Consider the following 20647-nt stretch of genomic DNA (forward strand, 5'->3'; position numbering starts at 1 on the left):
TATATATATATATATATATATATATATATATATATATATATTGATTGATTGATTACAATATAAGTAAATAACCAAATGTAAATACTCAAGGTTTATTATCCTCTCGGATCGGCTACATATCATCATCTTGGTAAGTATTACCTCACCAATAAATTTTCATAGTCCCCACGTGAAATTCCTTCTGAATTCTAAAATTCAGGACTTGCCCAATAGAATGCTATTTTACCTAGGTCAAAACCTTGAAATAGTGGATGTGAGGGTATAAATAATCTATGTTCATACCCTCACATCTACTATTTTGACTAGCCTAGAAAACCAGTGCAGAAGTAATTCAAGACATTGCGTCTTCTTTGAAGTGCAAACGAGTGGAGTCGAGCAATGTCATTGCTATTTGCCAGAAGGGGTGAACATGAAAAAGCAAAACCAACAAAACTGCCTTAAATCATACTGAAACTACAGGTCTGAATATGTTAGTAGCCCTGTTTCAGTTTAGTTTTGAACGGAAGAACAAGTGGGCAGTTCATTTTCTGGTTCAAGCGGTGGACTGGTGGTGGTTGTATCCAACAAGGCAAAGACAATGGCTCAAACGTGTAAAATTAAAAAACCAATTTAATCGAACCGTTGTCACTCCCAATTGCCAACAGAAACGGAGCTAAACTACCTTTATTGGGATCAACTTGAAGTTGAGATCATAACCTTATTGACAAGTTAAGAGAAACCTAAGGAGTCCGCCACAACTAAGACAATACACAAATGTGGGAATCGAGAACGGTAACATCATTTCATTTCAATCTACGAGTACAAATAAGATGTACAAAATTCTATAAATTATTAAGAAATACAACAAAGCTATGTAGCACTAAAATATGGACGAATCAGTTTTGTTATATCAACATACACTAACAGGGCGTCTATAGAAATAAAAAACTCACATGCTTGTCGTTGAAAAAATGGCGAAGCACCATTGAATGCTTTTGGTGTCGCCAAAAGACAAGCATGAATCTCAGTTCAGCATGTGAAAAGGATCAGACCAGTGCGCTTTCATTTTGGGACGGAGCTTCGTTTTGGTGGGCAACGGCATCTGATACAGCCTTTGGCAGTAAAAACCCAGGTCTCTCAAGAAATGGTGCACGATCAAGTACCAAAGGTTCTCGGGCTGTTATCTCAATGCCATCAAAAGTCCACAATGTCAAGGTCGCTTCACCTTTCAAACCCAAAGAAAACCAACCAAGGCCTGCAGCCGATAGGTCGACGCTGTTCACATCCCAGCTTGCTCCAGACACCTTGACTTCCCTCGATTCCCACTTTCCCAATTCAGACACTCGATCCACACCAAATGGCGGCTGAAACAAAAGAAATCCAGAGGTTATTGATAATATACTTCCAAATGTAATCCATCAATAAACATTTAGTGTTTTGATACATATCAGTTTTCCTAACAGGAAACAGAAAATAGCCAGCAAGATCTATGAACAAAAGCTCCCAAAGGCTTTGTGAATATCAGCAAGTTTAATGAAATGTGAACAGATTAACCTCCATATTTTGGTCACTCATGCAAGACCTAGTTCTTTGTGATGCGCATACCTATCTATTGTGACACATGTGCAAGAAGTCTTAACTTGTGTACCCGCTGGCAATTTAACTGAATACAGAGTGCATACATTGCTTTACATTGTGGACCCACTTCAAACAACTAGCAGAGGATCCAAAGAACTGAGGCTGCTACTTGTATGCAAAGAACAATGAACCAACTGTTTGAGAACCTGAAGAACTAGGTCTTCCAAAAGTGATCCTATAAGAGCCATTAACTCCTTAGAAGCCATGCCCTCTGGCCAGTAAAAGATAGAAAAATGGAAGAGCATCTAGGAAGCATCTAAACACGTTGTTCACACTCTGCGTGATGAAGATTTTTGATGGTATGACAACTGAAGGTTTCACAGGTTTGTAGTAGTAGAAGACTTCATGGAAGAAGCTCCACGGCATTCTACAAAGCAATATGTATCTCACTGTCAGCAGCATCCTCATCATACATTGCATAGTTAGTTCCTTCACACTTATAAATCATATTTCCTATATAAATCATATTTCCTAAACCCAATTGGTATGATTAAGTACGTAAGGAATTAATCAAGTATAGCCTCATGACTACCTTCACTCCTCGGCCAGCCTCAACTTCGGGTAAACTGGATGGAAGTTGGAAGGATACAGACAACACAATAGAATCCAAGCACAAAAGAAGAATTGGAGAGTCGGCCACATAAACTTAAGACCATATATCAAAACTCGCAGACTAGCTGTGCCTATAAAATGCCACACGGTACTGCTAGAGATATTTACACAACCTTCTCATGAAAATCTGTAGAGTTGCACAGACGTTTGTTCGTGGTGCGATTAACAGCATAGACGGTAAGAACTTCAACATTTTGTGGGAATCGTATGAGCCCAATCATGTTCGTCGATCATTTTTCAGGTGTTTCATCCAATGACGATCAGTGCATATCTGTTTTGTGAAGAAGGGGGCATTTTCTTCTTTTGGTTTTCCGCATCTGGACGTCAAGACCGCTTTTTTAAACGTATATTAACATTTTAATGTCAAGGTGTTTTAACGTATGTTAACATTTTCATTTAAGATATGTTTAGTGCATTATGTATGTTAACCTCCGTAGCACATGTGCAGATCTTAACTTATGTCAAAATTCCATTTACTTACGGTCATACAATTGGGTTTCTTTTCCAGCTTTTTGATCAAACAAAAAAAACTCATCCAAGGGCTATGAGGTGGTTCCTACGAAAGATAAAAGTTCCTATATGATCCCAAGTCTATATATATGATAAAATATTTTATTTTTATGAAAAATACAAAGATATAATAAAAAAAATTGTAGATAATTAGAGGTATGGTGATGCAGTCTATACAAAATCACAGCCCTCTGCCATGGTCCATTAGAAAAGCAGTCCAAATAGATAGCCTCTTAGAGAGTTAAGGTATTCGGTCGTGTGAGTGATGGTGTGTTTGGAAGTTCAACCATTTGAGTTTGAGGCTTCAAGTCTTTGAGACCTAATCGAATCGGGAGTCGGGACTGAAAGCCAACATGGATTGGAACTTTTTTATTTTTTTACCATTTTGTGCGGTCTTCAATTAGGGCTGATCTCCTCAACGCATCCGCTGTTCAATCATCTGCTGCTGATGATAGATCTACTAATTTTTTGATTCCAGTTAGTAAGAGGGATCTTGAACTAAGAAATGGCATAATATTGAGAATGCTCATTGAATGAGCAGGGGATGCAGCGACAGAAGTTTTGAGAATTCAAGAGAAGGTCATGGGGAGACGAGTTCCTGAATTGAAAGTTTGTTTAATATTGATTAGGGAACTTTTTAGTTTGTTTGGGATCATTTTTTATTATGTATATGGGACGTGTTGGAAATTTTGTTGTATGGACGCATAATTGTGGAATTTGTTTTGAACTCACGATTTTATATTTATCGGGATTTAAGTGCATTAGGTAAAAATCGCATAAACTGCACCACGCCGCGATTTCGCAGTGCGGTTTTTTAGGTTTGAGGTATATGCGCCAAGGTTTGAGAAAATGCTCAAACCGCACCACACCGTAAAAACCCCTACCCTAAATAAATAATGTAGAAGATGTGTTTATGGGTCGAGATATTAATATATTATAGTAGCACACAAAAGCTCTACTTAGCATAACCATAATGAAAGGTACTAAAAATCTACCACTTGAACTGCATCAAATTACACAAGTCTCGTACCTGCAATCTAATACCAGCATGGTTGTTCCAAATCTCATCCGCATTTTCAATCTTCCCCAGATGTAGAGAAACATTCGGCGAGGCCCAAACTGTAACATAAATAGTCTGCACAGAAGCTTGATTTAGGTCTAGTCTCATCAGACCTCCAACATGTATTGCCTGGCCTTGCTGCAAAATACCAACATCTTGTATCAGATACAATGTATGGTCTGTTTCTTCATAGGTGTGTGCACCTTTATAAATGTGCAACTTCCTTTGTTCAATTCTAACTGACCACATTTGAGATTTCAACAGAAAGCTAGGGCTTCAATATCAATGTTAAGATTCACTATTTTCCTTTTTGTAACATCATGCGTTCCCCATTCATACAGCTTTTTGTATAGTGCAATGTAGTAATTGAAAATTTTTAGCATGATATTTAAAGCTTCAACCCTTGCATTGTAAATTTATATTCAGTCGTGCTAATCTTTAACAAGAAGAAATTTTCGGTGAGTACTAAAAACCTCAAATATTACCCGCTGATGGAACGCAAAAATACGAAAGAAACAAGAATTAGGAAAAAAGGTATAAAACAGCAACAGGGAGCAGCAAAATCCAACCTACAAAAGGTAGAAAGAAGTGCTTGCCTTAATTCGATATGTTCGAGGACGTAGTTCCTTCCGTATTTCAACCATCTTTTGCTCCTCTCTATTGAGTCTCATGGACATTATATATGGATGCAAAAGACCTGGTGTGTCATACATTTTTGCTTTTGCCGATAATATACCTCCAATTCTTAAAATACCAAGTGTTGTCCCAGGAACTGCAGCTTCAGTAAGCTTAGTAACTTTTACACTTCCTTTCTTAGCAAGTGCATTGATCAATGTGGATTTACCAGCATTTTGTGCCCCAATTACCCATACATGCCCTCGAGGTCCAGCCAAATCCTTAACAAATGATAGCAAATTTCTAACACCCAAATCCTTACGAGAACTAACCATATACACTCCATTCAGCCTAGGTGCCCCTTGTGCCTTAGCACGGTGTCGAACCCATCTGTCTAATCTAGCGGGAGAAATTTGGGAAGGCAAGAGATCAACCTTTGTTGCCACAAGAACCAGTTTAGGCAACTTCTTACTACGCTGCAAACCTTCCTGACCTCCTTCTAGTGCCTTAAACAAAGATTTCGCAGCTCGTTTTGGAAATGAACCATCAAAATCTACACAATCAACAACCATGATTACAACCGTGGAATCGGCATTCCCTGTAGGTTTCATCAACCGAGTACTGATAAGTTTGTCAAAATCAAAATCAGGTATCAAGTTCTCAGCAGTCTGATTTTTGACCTGTCCATAGTTTCTCAATGAGTGACATCTCGCACAAACAGTGACTTCCTCCTTATCCACCTGAGCCTCCCTAGCCAACCTCTTCCTCTCCGATTTCGACACCCTTTTCTTTTTTCCTTTTTCCAGTACTTCCTCTGTAATATTCCCATATCCCACACCGGCAGCAGTAAACCCATCCAACTCCCTACTCAAATCATCCTCATCATCTTCAAAATCGGATGCCCAATCAGAATCCCAATCAAATTCATCTTTAATCCCCAATTCACCATTTCCCTCATCGTCATCTTTACTGTCCAATTCCCCTCCTCCCACATCACCATCTTCTAGTTCACCATCAATATCATCCACAATAAACTCATCTTCAGACACATATGTGACCTCTACCTTCTTTTTCTGATAATACCCAGGTAGAGTAGGGTCATCATCTTGCATAAAAACTCCACAACCAGGACAAACAAGCCCAGAATTAGCATCGTAGTCTCTTCCCTCGCTTAACAGAGGCTGTTGCTTGTTATACCTTTTTCTTGATTTTTTCCCATGGTTTGAATCATTGATTGTACGTGTTGTAGACGGACTACCATTTATAGATAAAGCAACATATGAATCTTTCTTCTTGAAGTTTTGATCTTTTAAACCTACAGGGGGAATTAAACAAACAAACTAGGATGGCAAGTATGTTCTTGGATTTAAAATGGAAAAGGGTAATGAAAAACAAAGTTTACCTGTACAATGGAGAAAACGTATTGATCGGTGTACCTTCAGAATTAGAGTCATGGTTCTTGAAGAAGCTGGAGCTGTCGTAGATAACAAAATTGCCATTCTTTTGCTTAAATGAACAAATGGGTAAATGGCAGCATCAATTCAGCAAACAAATGAACAAATGAAGTGTATAGGCGAGGTTCCAAAGTCCAAACACAACAGTAGCAGCAGATGAATAAGCATAACAGAAAGCTTAAATTTCAAACAGAAAGTTTCAAAATTCAAACTCAATCACCCTACCGTGAAACACAAGATCAAGCATAAACGTTAAACAATATCACACTTTTCTGACAATAATTCCCAACACAAGATCTCCTAAGACATCAAGAAATGAACAATAAATTTGTACAAGTTCATCCAAAAAGTTTGTGATTGAAAACATATAAAGTCAGAAGAAGCATCTCCGAATTAATAGCCAAAAAGTTACGTAACTATATCTTCTACAATCAAATCATGACAACAATAAACACGATAAATCAAGCTACCCATAAACAAAACACATAACCTTCAGGTTTGATCGAAGAAGGGAGTAGAACACAGGTCAGATGCTGTGAAGCAACAAGACGAATCTGAGACCTCGATTCTGAATTAGGGTTTTTGGAAACAAAAGATAGAACACCAAATCATTGCTAATCCAGAAGCCAAATTGAGACCCTTGTTGGGGGGGGGGGGGTTCTTTGGATCCAAGCCAGTAAAACCCCTTGGTTGCGTTTTTCTTTGAATGGAAGCCAATATGTGGCATTTTTTCAGATCCTCGAAGCCAAATCAATGGGGAAGAGGGAGGTGTCTAGAATAGGGGCTTGAACAGAGGCATATGCATAAGAAGGTGGGAGGCAAAGGGATCCATGGTGATGCAGTGGTAGGGTTTGAATCGATTTTTGGCTTTGAATTAGATGCTGACTACATGATTGGTATTTGGTGGTGATGCGAAGGGAGATGGAGCTGTGTTTATTGATTAGAGGGAGATGTTAGGGTTTGGACATGTGCTTTGTCTGGATTTGAGGTTGTTTGGCAGATGCTGAATGATCTGGTGCAAAATGATTAAGTAGTCAGAATGATAAAGAGGTTGTCTATGATTTAGTGCAAAATAATAAATGGTTTGTGGTAAATGTTCTGAACCGAATGTCTGAATGACATAAAATTACCATTTTAACCCTCTGTATGATTAATGTTCAATGAAATATGACCGCTTGATAAATTCTAGCACACTTTGCTCTTTATGCATCGGTAACCATTAGTTCCATTGTTCATTTGGGAATGATATACCATGTTATGACCTATATATAAATGTTTTGATTGATCTATGTTATTTTGCAAAGGGCAAATTGCATGAAAAAGTAACGTACTTTAACTTGATTCCTATTTTGGGTAAAGTACTTTCAAAACTTCCATTTTGGTACCTAAGATGTAAACTTTTAAACATTTAAGTTCCCGAGTAACTGGTTGAAGCATTAACCGATTACCATGCTGATGTGGCGAGTGATGGGATGAAATTGGGTTGAATAGCAAAGAATACTGAATTGGATACCACATCACTCGCCACATCAACAGGTAACCGCTTACTGCTTCAACCGGTTACCCATGCACTTAAATGTTTAAAAGTTTACATCTTAGGTACCAAAATGGAAGTTTTGAAAGTACGTTACCCAAAATAGGAATCAAGTTAAAGTACGTTACTTTTTCATGCAATTTGCCCTTTGCAAAATAACATAGATCAATCAAAACATTTATATATAGTTCATCACAGGTCATCACATGGTATATCATTCCCAAATGAACAATGGAACTAATGGTTATCGATGCAAAAAGAGCAAAGTGTGCTAGAATTTATGTCCTCAAATAATGGTCATAAACATATGGAACTAATGGTTACCGATGCAAAAAGAGCAAAGGGCTTTTGGCCTAGCGGTATGTGAGTCATTGGCCTCCTAGAAGGTCAAGGGTTCAAACCTCACCAAAGGTGAGGAGGGTGTGTGTTTATATGTTCTATTTACCGTATATAAATATTATATACTTAAAAAAAAATATGTTGTATGTTAAGAGCTAAACTATAATACGGCTTCACGTATTGTTGCCTTTTGGAATCTGTTTATCCAATGGCCACAACAAGTAATTCAATGTAGCATTTAGAACGCAACATAAAAATGTACACATGACTATAAACATCTGCTTCTAATTTATCAACAAAAGTCTGATTCAATTAAAATGATTGTAAAATAGACCGTATCGGTTAAGCTTAATCTACATAACCCAAGTCCTAACTACTAGAATCAATGTGGAAGAACATGGAGTAATTGATCATTTGAACTAAGCAAAGAACTACAGAAGTCATCACAACTGAAGTCAATTAGAAATGCAGAAATCTGAAATTTAAGCTCATAACAAAATCATACCAAACAAAGATCAAGAGACTTTCGGTAACATAAAGTCGAAAGTAATATTTGATATTTAAGCTCAAAAACAAATTAGTTTACAATGAAATAACAACAAAGGCAAAAATAGGCTTCATTTAAGAAATTCTTCACAAGACGTGCAATGTTGACATGGTGAGTTGCTCTTCTCTAGAACCATAGAACCATTCTTTTGTAAGAATATGTTGTCATTGAGTTTAATATCCTCAAACAAGTCAAGTCATCAATGCTTTATATTGTTGTAGTTTGGTGTTATAATGTGAGATAGCATACATATGGGTTCTGCTTTCATCTTCATACCTAGCGTGGCTTAACCAACACATTGATATGATTAGTTGAGGTATAGAACATATCTCACTCAATCGAACTTTATAGGTTAACTCCCATAGTCCCATCACCCATGCCACGTTTTATTACGGGTGAATAATTTGTGCCTATTGTAACTTGATGCATCTACGGCTAACAGTTTTCCAGTATGCAACTACTCCTGAAGATTTAGAGCACAATTGCATAGTTTTGGGTTGATGTTAAGTCACTGCTTGGTCTAAGCCATTACAAAATTTTGATTACGTCGTAGTTCACAGTTCATAGCTACATATTTTTCATTTATACAATTACAAAAAAGTAAAAAAGTATGAACTTCATAATGTCTGCTAGAGGATGATGCGGCATCAATTTATGTCATTATGTGCAATTGTATTATAAGCTTTGTACTAATTGAGCATGTTTCATACTTTTATTCAGATTACTTGGGTAGAAATCTCAGCCCAGGCTTTGTTATAGGTAATTTCTACATGTTAAATTGAAAAATCTTCATGAACACCACCCAAACTCAAGAAAACTAAATAATACATTGCTACACATACAATTTAAACTACCAATGCTCAACACCACAACCATCTCTGATAAACTACCTATAGGAATTAGCTTATAACTTCAATTTTTTGTCATTGGGAACTTTTATCAAACACTTGGGGTTCATGGAGAAAACGGGAACATAGTAGTGGGGGTAATTACAAAACCAAGATAGGAACACAACAAGGGTAATAAGAAACGAAGATGACGTATGTTGAAAGGAAATCTGCAGACTTGAAAATATACCCAAATACTAACACATTAAAGAATCATTGTTTCAAAACGCCAAAGAAATCACTTAAACTATTGTTTCAAACCTAGAATAGATATGGGGTTCACATACCAGGGATTGATATGATAGGGAGAGACCAGACAATAGTAGCAAGAGATAACAGTTGCCAGAGAGATAAGAAGACGAGAGAGCAGGAGACCGGAAAATAAGGGATATGCGAATGATAACACGATTTTTATGGTATTAGTTTATTTATTAGTTTTGTTGAAGGGTTTGGAGAATTGCTCGTATACTAATGAGTAAAGCCTATTTAGGTCGTGTTATAAACCTAATAGATAAAGTTATATAATTATTTGGTAATTATTTATAATATAATCAGGATACTTAATGTCAAGAGAAGTCCAAAATATAAAATTATTTGGGTTTTAAAATCATCAGGGACAGACTTTATTTGTCAAACAAGATTAACCTTTTTTATGATTCAAAGACGACCTCTTAATGAAATTATTAAGAGGTAAACAAACAACCTATAAAATAAACAAAGTTCTTTTAGGGTGACCAATATGAAAARRAGTTTGTGTTAAMTTTATTAAAATATACTATATGTTTAATAGTAAAGTTATGAATTAATTCAAAAATAATTAATAATAAAACTATTAGTTAATTTTAAAATATATTATAGTTCTTAAAAATGTTAAGGGTTTATTAAATCTTTGCTCAGACTTTTCAGATATCTTCGAGGTCAACTAGTAAATTTGTTTCTGTTGTAGTTTTTACTATTTAGAATCTCTTTTTATCAACGATAACTAAATCAGTTCACTCATTTATAAAGTACATTTATTTGCAAATAGTGGTATCCATTTTTTTGTTACTTTCCCTCTTTACTTGATTTAGAAAATCAAGCTTTAAGTAATAACATTTACGTATATCAAGTTTATAAAATTTCACATTCATAGGTAATTTTATTCTTTTACTATAAGTAACTGGTGATTGTGCAAAATAGTTGATGATGTCAAATAATATTTCTTGTTCCATTTGCTCCTCCTTGTGTGGATTTTTGACACATGTTGTGTTTTCATTTCTAGACTTCCTTGATGACCAGCTGGCATAAGTATAACATACTTTGTGTAAAAGCACAAAGATTATTGGAGAAATTCATCTTTAACATTGCAATGGTGCAAAGGGAAAGGGAAGCTTTGGTTCCAAGAAAAATCCTAAATTTAAGCAAGATCTCCTAAAATCAATCGGTGGATCAAATGTTACTGTTTCTCCTGCCTTATCTTGGGAATGAAATACAAGATGTATGGTTTCCTCAACACTACTTGATTCATCAGAAGAAAAAGGATTCATTGCGTTATCTGGATTTGCATTGATACTCTCAAACGGGAATTCGGTTTCAACAAACACATCACAAGATTAAAAAAGAACTCCCATTTCCAAGTCATACAAGTTCCAACCTTTCTTTCCATTAGGATAACCCAAAAAAGCACCAKTTTCTACTTCGATCAGCAAACGTATCCTTTTCTTTTGGCAACTAAAAGACTCTTAAGAAAAGTGATGCATGACCAAATAAGAGCTCGTAAGGTGTCTTCCCACCCAATATTGGCATAGGAGTAAGAATGCATCCCCCCCCCCTTCTTTCCATTAGGATAACCCAAAAAAGCACCATTTTCTACTTCGATCAGCAAACGTATCCTTTTCTTTTGGCAACCAAAATACTCTTAAGAAAAGTGATGTATGACCAAATAAGAGCTCGTAAGGTGTCTTCCCACCCAATATTGGCATAGGAGTAAGAATGCATTCCCCCCCCCCCCCCCCAAAAAAAGAATTGAAATGGGTAAATTGGCTTGAAAACGCAATGCTAATCGCTACATTCAAAATATGTCGTCGTTTCCATTCAACCCACTCAATTTGTTGCAATGTTCCAACCATAGATGTTTGATATAAAATACCACACTCCTTAAAGTACTCATTTTTAAACAAGTTCGTTCTGTGCCATCATCACTACGGATAAATTTCACTTGTTTATTGAATTGTCTTTTAGTTAAGGCCAAAGAATTTGGGGAACTTCATTTTTTCCTTTTAACAAGTAAATCCATACTGCACTAGAACAATCATCTATGATGGTTAAAAAGTATGTAGCACCACAAAAAGTTGGTTCTCTGTAGGCACCCGAAAAACACAATATACTAAATCAAAAATACTGTTTGTTTTATCTTGACTAAGAACAAATGGAACCCAGGTTTGTTTTTCTCGAAAAGAAACGTCACAATATTCATGTCCTTTTCCAACTTCAATACTTCCATTGGTTTGAGAAATCTCCTCTACAACTCGCATAGAGGGATGTCCTAACCTTCTGTGCCATAACTCTGCATTCCCAACTCCATCCATTTTGTGCACACGGATAGGAAGATCATCCTTTGCGACATATAGTCCCTTGTGTTCTTCACCCGGTCCAATCAACATCCTCGAAGTGCAGTCCTGTACAACACACATACAATCAGTGAATTTCAATATATATCTCTTAGCACGAGCCAATTGAGCAGATAAGTTTTGGCACAAATAGAACATCTTTGAGAAGTAATTTTCCCAAAGAGGCAGTTCCTTCCTTTGTAGCTGTGACATGTTCACCGGCATCCATACAGGACATGGAGGAATGTCTTGTAATTTAGTAAAGGACTCAACGACACCACTCATGCAGTGTGAAGCTCCCGTGACAAATATCCATTGCAATTTTTTCTTACTGGACAAATGTGTGCTTGAGGCCGATCTGTGGGAATTCCATGAAGACTTTAAAGTTGCCCAGTCCTCACTACTTAGATTCTCTAATCCAGATTTGTCTTCATCTACAAGTCCCGCTCCAACGCCAGAGTTTCCTGGTGCTTCAGCCGCATTTGCTCTTGCCATTCCTCTCTTTCCACGTCCTTGTTGCCCATTACCCACCATTCCGGATATCCGTTCAGTGTGAAGCATGTTTCAATGCTATGTCCTGGCTTCTGGCAGTGAGAGCAAATGGTACCATCGTCCCTTCGATCCCCCCTGGATTTCATAAGCTTGTGTTTGCTGTTTTGACAGCAAAACTTACTGGATCAGAGCGTCCTAGCATGCTTTGTGTCATTGTTTTTACTTGCTTTCGCTCTGTTACCTGTGAGTAAACACGATGCAGATTTGGAAGTGGATCAGTAGCAATAATATTTGAACAAATTGTACTATAAGACGTTACATCAAGTCCCATTAGAAATTGATGAACTCATTCCTCCTCACTTCTCTTCTCAAGTTTTGCATTTAGATTGCATTTACACCCGTTACAGTTGCACATTGGCATCTGATCATAGTCATTCAGATCATCCCAAATCTTCTTGATTCTTCCGTGGTAAGCCATTACAGTGTCGCCGTTTTACTTGCAATTTGATACCTCTGTTTCAATTGGTGCACTCCTGCACCATTACAAACAGAGAATCGTTGTTGAATATCTTCCCACAATTCTTTTGCTGTTTGAGAAATTGTAGATCTCAGACTTGGCTCAATCGTGTAATAAATCCATGAAATTATCATGGAATTCATGGTCCACCAATCTTCAATATTCTCGGAGTCTTCATTTGGTTGTTTCATGGTGCCATCAGTGAAACCCTTTTTCTTCTTTGCCCTGAGAGAAATTCTCATAGTTTTCACCCATTCTTCCTGGTTTGGTCCCTTCAACTGGGTCTGAGTAATCAGATTCCCAGGGTTGTCGTTTGCTGTCACTGTAAAAGGAGAGATGTCTTCTTTCCATCGTCCCCAGCTAGTACTGGGTTTCGTCATGAGAAATTGGAATGCTCTGATACCATGTAAAAGCACAGAGATTTTAGGAGAAATTTATCTTGAATATCAGAATGATGCAAAGGGAATTTATACAMAGTACAGAGAAGCTTTGGTCCCAAGAAAAATCCTAAATTGAAGCAAGATCTCCAAAAATCAAGCAACTACCTAAAACATATCCAAGGAAACAAATATGAAAAAGATATATATGAATATCTATAGATATACATTGCCAACACTCTACTGTTTACCTTTGAAATACACAGAATTTGCAACACACCTGTGAATTTTTTGATATAGAAGCATGTTTGAGTACCTGGGAATTGGATGTCTCGGGTTTGTGGCGAATATGTTCTAAGGATATCACATCTAACACATGCCTCGACTCGATCTTTCGAGCTTTTTTTCTCTCTATTTTGGGGATCTTTTGACTCTCTTCTTTCCCACCAAAACAGAAACCTCCAGTTGCCAAATTGCTTTACGTTAATACTGTTAATATTTTATTGCAGTTGAGAACTGCATTAAAAATTAAATACAGATTCCTTTTTATAAATTTTGGTTTCCGCTGTTCTTCTTGTTGTGTTTTTATCTGCAAGGAATATTCCTTGTTTTTATTTGCAAGGAATACTCCTACAGTCGCTGTCTTCGACCAAAAACTGTAATACACCAAGACAATTTCTGGGTTTTTTCTTTCCTGTAAAAAATAATATCGCTCCGTAAAACATGCAGACAGTTTTCCAGAAAGCAGATTTAGATTTCTGCAATCCTCAAACAACAACAGTTGCTAGAAACAACATATTTAGTTTATGTGTTTCATTAATCTTAAAAGAGAAACAACAAACGATTTTCTGTTAGTCACAAACAACAACAGTTGCTAGAAACAACATATTTAGTTTATGTGTTTCATTAATTTTCAAAGAGAAACAACAAATGATTTTCTGTTCATCACAAACAACAATTTTTCATGTTTTGAAACAACTTACATAAAGTGCTATATCGAAAGCGCATAACTTTTGCCTAGACCGACTGCCCATGCTCACCCCGTTTGGGCCCTCGCTCGAATGGGAACCCTTATGCGTTGGTGATTGGATGGTGGAAAAACCAGCAAGCTACGGCTCCAATTTATTTTTTTTCGCTTCATTACGTAAAAAGTAAAAATAAGGCATACTTATAACATATCAACATGTTTCCAGCGACCCATCAAGTGAGCAATCACTACATGAACATATCAAGTGATCAATGATATTCACATGAAAATTCAAACAAAGGTTTCAATACTTGAGTCATATTTGGTGCATTTCTAACAAGGGGTAATGGAATCATAGGGCTCACATTGATTAACAGCTGAACATCCACCAAATAGTTTAAGACCTGCAACATGGTCAACCGCTTCTACCGGCAAAAGGAACATAGGAAGACGTTCATAAAACAAACACTGACGTTGCACGGAGTGCTGGTTGTTTCTTTTCAAACACTAAGGAAAGGCAAGCTCGCCCTACACACAAAAAGGCCCGAGCATTTGCATTAATAAACAGGTCACATAATACAAACTTAGTAGAATGTAATGACTTATCACAAAAGATGCATGAAGAATATATGGATTTGGTGAGACAAAGAACATAAAGCTATATCAGCGGACACAACAGCAATGTGTGGCGAGGAAGTCAGGAAGAGCGGTAGATTTTTGGAGCACATACCATGATAGAGAGCACCTGTTGATAGAAAAAAGGGGGAGATTTAATTCAAGACAAAGGGGTTGCTTTTGAAAATGTCATCCATATTTTTTGTTACACTCTCCAAACCACTTGAAAGTTCTATAGTTATACAAGTAAATATTAAAGCAAAATCAAGAATCAACGCATATAAGACCTTGCATTACATGCTAAAACATATAAAAATTAAACCAAAGGCACCAAGTAATACCACAGAGAGTAAGTTGAGGGGAATGTAAAATATCTGTACTACATTAAAATGTATTTAAACAAAAACTCTTAAAGACAAGCTTTTAAGCATGGAGTACAAGATATTAAAGCACAAAACTGAAAGATCTCTTAATCACAAATTTTTATACATGATGCACAAGCTATTGATGCAGACGTTTACAACTTGTTCATTGCTACTTTATCCCGCTCAATATCCCCCTAGATATGGCAATATCCCGCCTCAGTATTTAAACAATTCCAAATGGATTCACCCAAAACCGATTTCAAGATTTTGAATCTACAGCTTCTTTGTRTTCAACTATGATGCTTCCCCTTTCTCCATTCCTTTCCACCTCCTCTTTCAAGACCCATGCATCTTCAATTTTCTTTGCCTTTCACTTCTTTCTATATTATATTATGTGGATATTTTCCATCATTGGGTTCAGATCTAATTAAAGACTACAACAGGTGAGTATCAGTTACAACACTCTCCAGGTCAGAATCAATTGATTGTATTTCACATTTTGATTCATGTCTTGTTTTCTTCAGGTATCAATTTCTAAACCCTAAAATATTATTATCAGTATTTTGGCTAATAGATTTGGTTCCAATTTGTGATTTTTATGAGTCTTTTAGATGTCAAGAAACAGATTGCAGACGTTGTCATCAATAATCAGGTTGCTCTTTTGTTTATTCTGGATTTTTGGCTTCTTCTTTAGAGCTTGCTTGCTGGATTTAACTACAAATTTACAAAAAACCATTGGTGGTTGTTCCACCAAAAGATGTTCTGATAACTTATGAGGTTTTGATACTTTCTTTTATTTCTTTAATTTATGAGGTTTTGATACTTTCTTTTATTTCTTGAAGCAACACACAGTTTATATAATTGAAAAGATATTACAGAAGTTAAAGTAAGATATAAAATATAACCAGAAAACCAGAAAACCAGAAAATTGGAGGTTTGGATGCTTCTAGTTTACATAATGGTAAAAATGGTTACTCCATCTTTCATGGACTTGATTACTTGGGTTTTCTTTTTTTATATGAGGGCATCTGATTTCACACACTTCCGGTACTCTGTTAGTGCAATTATATTACAAATTATAGGAGGTTTTTGGCTGTCTAATGTGCTCTAACTGATTTTTCTGATAACTTCTTTATGAAATGAGATCTTACATCAGGGGAATTGGTCACTACCATCAGCACATTTGTTAATTCTTTAATGTTTGCATATAATTATTCACGATAGATGATGGATCAACTTTTCTTTCAAGCTCTCTTATAATGTTGCWGTTGCAACTATACAAATATGAATCCTGGTATATCTGTAGCATTAACTGACATGTAACTTCATGCAAGTGGAATAAGCTTAAATTCTACAATTTTTACAGGCCCACTTGATAAGTGTCATTTTTATAGTTACTGTGTGTCTGGGCCAGCTTGTGTGTACCTCGACTAATCACATGGGGTCTAAAAGATAACAACCAGAAAAAATCTCCAGTGGCCTTGAACTGGTGATCTCTGGGGAGGAGCCCCAAGGCCTAACCCTTATTTGCCTGTTTAGCTGGCAAGATAAGTGTCATTTACATTGATGCGTACTTTTACAACCTGTTCATTGCTGGTTTATCCCACTCAATATCTCCCTAAATATGGCAATATCCCGGCTCAGTATTGAAATGATTCCAAATGGGTTTACCCAAACCGATTTCAAATTTTGGGTCTCCAGCTCTTTATATTTGACTATGATGCTTCCCCTTCCTCCATCCTTTTCCACCTCCTTCTTTCAAGACCCATGCATCTTCATTTTTGTTTGTCTTTACTTCTTTCTATATTATATTATGGGGATGTTTTCCATCATTGGCTTCAGATTAAATTGAAGACTGCACCATGCGATTGTCAATAATAACACTCCCTAGGTCAAAATCAATTGATTGTATTTCACATTTTGTTTCATGTCTTGTTTTCTTCAGCTATAGATTACCTTAGCGATACCCTTTGGTGGAAATTTCATCATTTGAGCCTCTCTTGGGGATGATGGTTCTTTTTACAAAGGAATTGTGTTTTGCATCAAGAAAGTTGTGCAGATGGAACAAGACCAATTGTAGGTTGTCTTGTTTTCTGTTGTATTTTTACCAACTTTTTTAGGTTATTATTATTTAGGGCCTCTTTCATTGGTGATTTATCTGCAACTTCACTAGCTCAAGGTAATGAGTTGATCTATGATGCTGCAAACCTTTAATTTGTCTTGATCGTAATTGAGGACTTGATATACATCGGGTAATATTATTTTTTAATTTTTCAAATCAAGGAGATTGACAAAAAGCTTTCAACATATTCCGGTACGTTGTCGAACAAGTAGCAAGTCCTTAAATATTAGAAAGCAATATCATGTAGCTTAATCATTTGAGTTCCTTTTCTTGCTTAACTTGATGTAGTTGTACACATTTCAAGGAGATTAACAATAACCTACTTTTAATGTTCTACAAGAAGACTAGATGTCATAATTATCAACAGCATGTAGCTCGTATGATATGTGTTAATTAGTTTATGGTGCTTGATTGTGAATAGATGAAAATAAAGTTTTGGTTCTATTTAATGTTTTCTGAGTCGTCTTCTCCTTCGGAAGATACTGAAACCCTTGAAAATCTGCAATGTGGCGGTATCATTTTCAGAGAATGAATTCCTTTGATGACAGCCGACATCATTTTCAGAGAAGGGATTGCTACTACTTCCAGGTAGGGGTGGCAAAAAATGACCCAACCCGAACCCAACCCAAAATTAGCATGTTAGGTTGAGATTTTCAACCCATTTAAATAAATGGGTCAACCCGTCTAACCCATTTAAATAAATGGGTTGGGTTGGGTTGGGTTGAATTTTGACCCGTTTTGAACCCGTTCTCAACTTGTTTTCAACCCACTTAAAATATTATATAAATTTATTTTATTCTTAATATTATATCTATTTTATTTTTTTATTTTGTTTCTTATTAAATAAATTGGCCCAAGTTTCATGATGACTCTTCGATTTCAATCCTTCAATAATCAATTCTTCACATGCTTCATTACTAATCAGTATCATGAGTCTCGACGCTTTGCCTTCTATTCTTCAATTCTTCAATCTTTTCCCCTTCTTTTGAGTTCTACCTTCTCCAATCAAAGATTTGGGTTGGTTTCGGACTTTCAGTTTTCGATTTGAGGTTGAGGGCTTGAGGCATTGTTGAACGATAGCAGATGGTTTTAGGATTTTAGGTACGAGAGTGAAATTGGGGTTGATGAAAGTGGAAGTTGAGTTACTTAGAGTATAAAAAAATTTCAACTTATTTTGAACAATATATTTGTTGTGATTGTGTTTTATTCAAACTTTGAACAATTTGGTTGTATTTGTGGTTGTGTTATGTTTTATTCAAAAAAGTTAAATACTCTAGTTCTTTTTTTATTTAAAATTTTAAAATTAAATAGGTCAACCCAGGTTCAACCCATTTATTTAACAGGTTGGGTTAAGAAAATTGTAAACAGGTCAACCTGCTGTCAACCCATTAACCCAACAGGTTGGGTTGGGTTGAAAAATCTCAATCCATTTAATTAAATAGGTTGGGTTGGGTTAAGATTTTCAACCTGTTTAATAAGTGGGTTGAACCCGAACCCAACCTGACCCATTGCCACCCCTATTTCCAGGTCATTCTCCAACTTTCAGGTTGATCCTAAAATGCACATCGAATTTGGTATTTCAGAACTTTATCTTCCCAATTTTTTGTTCTCAATAGAAATTTATCTTCAGGTGGTTTTTCTGTTCTGACTTTTGAGTTTTACAAATAGTCAAACTGATGCGTTCTCAAAGAATTAGCTAGGAAACAAAATGATTACAGATGACAGTTTCACTAAAATCAAATGTTTATCCCCTGTATACACAGGTTCCTCCTCACTCTAGAACATTCCAGGATTTCGAGAGCCTGGTCCCTTCCTCTCTTTCCTCACAGATCGAGTAGCTAGACAAGTATCAGAATGAATGCAACTCCTAACCCCCCCACCCCCCGGTCTTTATTTATACACCCTACCATCGACTTATTTTCCTCAAACTACCACTACAACAGCCACTAACAGATTAGCACTAACTCCAATCAAAAAGACCAAAAAGTCCTCATTTGCTCCTTCTGGAATATGTCAACTCTTGATTCTTATCACAAACTCTATTTAATCTCTCCAAATCAAATCCTGGACTCCTTTACATCGTTGTTCGTCCACTTATTGCAATCATTGAAGATGAAGTCGAAAAGAGTTGGTCAGACAAAGAATGAACAAGAACTTGTAGATTGTGGTTGAGGTCTCTCTTTCTCTCTCTCCATCAACTCATAACTGTGTGAGATGAAAAAAATGAAAATATTGGGTGATTCATCCTTTCTACATGTGCTCATGTAAGTTTCATACTTTCATCTTCTTTTACCGGTGTGTGTTTGCGTTTGTTTTTCTTTACTGTTTCATACTTTCATCTTCTTCACTGGTATGCACTTTGTACTTTAGCTGCTGCAAAACCTTATCTGAAGCAGAATACGAAATTACAAAAGATGCATTGGTAAATTTAAATCTTTTATGCTGTTATTTGGTTGACATGATGTATAACATGTGTCCAAACTCTTTTCGACAAAACCTGAAAGTCTTCCCATAACCATTGAGCTTGTCACTTGTCAATGGATGATTTGCAGAGAGAAGGAAACTTCAAGGCTCAAAGATTAGAAGATACAACAACTGGAGTCCCGGATAGGTTGCCACTTGGATGTTTAGTGAAACTCATATTTTCATTTTGTTATGTAAGAATATGTAATTTCGTGTGGACTCTGCTCACCGAAATTAATTTTGTATTTCTCAATTTTATTTATTTTAATAACATTATAAATATAACGTTTGGCATATAGATATTAAATGAAGTTCTTGTTTTGTAGTATGTGTCCTACATACTACAAGAAGTTTCAAACCAAAATCATAAGTGACAACTCTATTACACGAGATCCCACTTCAAATATGCATCGTGGGTACAATTTCTGCAAATGGATCAAGGGAGTGGGTCCCTCAAGGGTCTTTTGAAAGAGTTTATACAAACCAATYRGCTTTGAATTACTTTACTGAGTTTTGGCTTAGACTACAACTTTCATCCAAGATTTTTTATTATGGTTTCTTATCGGTTGTGGGATAAGGATGACTAATTCAGCTTTCAACCAAGATTTCTTGTTATAGTTTGACTCTTGTTTTGGCAGCGGTCTTAGTTTCAATTTAACTGTTGGCTACTGCCTTAGGCATGGGGTTCATCAGTTGGTTCAGAATTTGTGGTCCTTTATTCACCTAATGAGCTTATAGTTTGTCCTCATCAGGTATTATGGTGATATAAGGATGGTTTTATGTATTTATGATGCTGCTGGCTCGTTGCTTTGGGCCTTCTGGATTATCAATAGCTCTATCAATTTCAGCCTGTACTGCATGTGTTATGGATTGTTAGACTAAGTCAGCTAGTCTAGTTTATATTTTTAATATTGTCTAGGGTCCAAAGTGTAATTAGTTTTACCTATATAAAGTGTATCAGATTAT

At 36.2% G+C, this 20647-nt stretch overlaps 1 protein-coding gene across 3 annotated transcripts; it reads right to left on the reverse strand.

Moving 5' to 3' along the window:
• Nucleotides 1-758: 758 nt before the first annotated feature.
• LOC112516933 (GTP-binding protein BRASSINAZOLE INSENSITIVE PALE GREEN 2, chloroplastic) lies at nucleotides 759-9642 on the reverse strand. 3 transcript variants are annotated; one of them, XM_025124190.1, is made up of 5 exons: nucleotides 9463-9642; nucleotides 5817-5920; nucleotides 4396-5729; nucleotides 3770-3937; nucleotides 759-1343 (listed from the first exon to the last, which is right to left on the reverse strand). In XM_025124190.1, exons 2-5 carry the CDS (start codon nucleotides 5911-5913, stop codon nucleotides 1026-1028), a joined length of 1917 nt encoding a protein of 638 aa, XP_024979958.1. In that variant the 5' UTR covers nucleotides 5914-5920; nucleotides 9463-9642; the 3' UTR covers nucleotides 759-1025. The 3 variants fall into 3 exon arrangements, with proteins under 3 accessions (XP_024979958.1, XP_024979960.1, XP_024979959.1); XM_025124192.1 differs by having other exon boundaries at nucleotides 5817-5888; nucleotides 9463-9558; XM_025124191.1 differs by having other exon boundaries at nucleotides 5817-6880; nucleotides 9463-9555.
• Between the last annotated feature and the right edge of the window lie 11005 nt (nucleotides 9643-20647).

Source organism: Cynara cardunculus (genome assembly GCF_001531365.2).
Source record: "Cynara cardunculus var. scolymus isolate 2C chromosome LG 8, CcrdV1, whole genome shotgun sequence".
Lineage (NCBI taxonomy): Eukaryota > Viridiplantae > Streptophyta > Magnoliopsida > Asterales > Asteraceae > Cynara > Cynara cardunculus.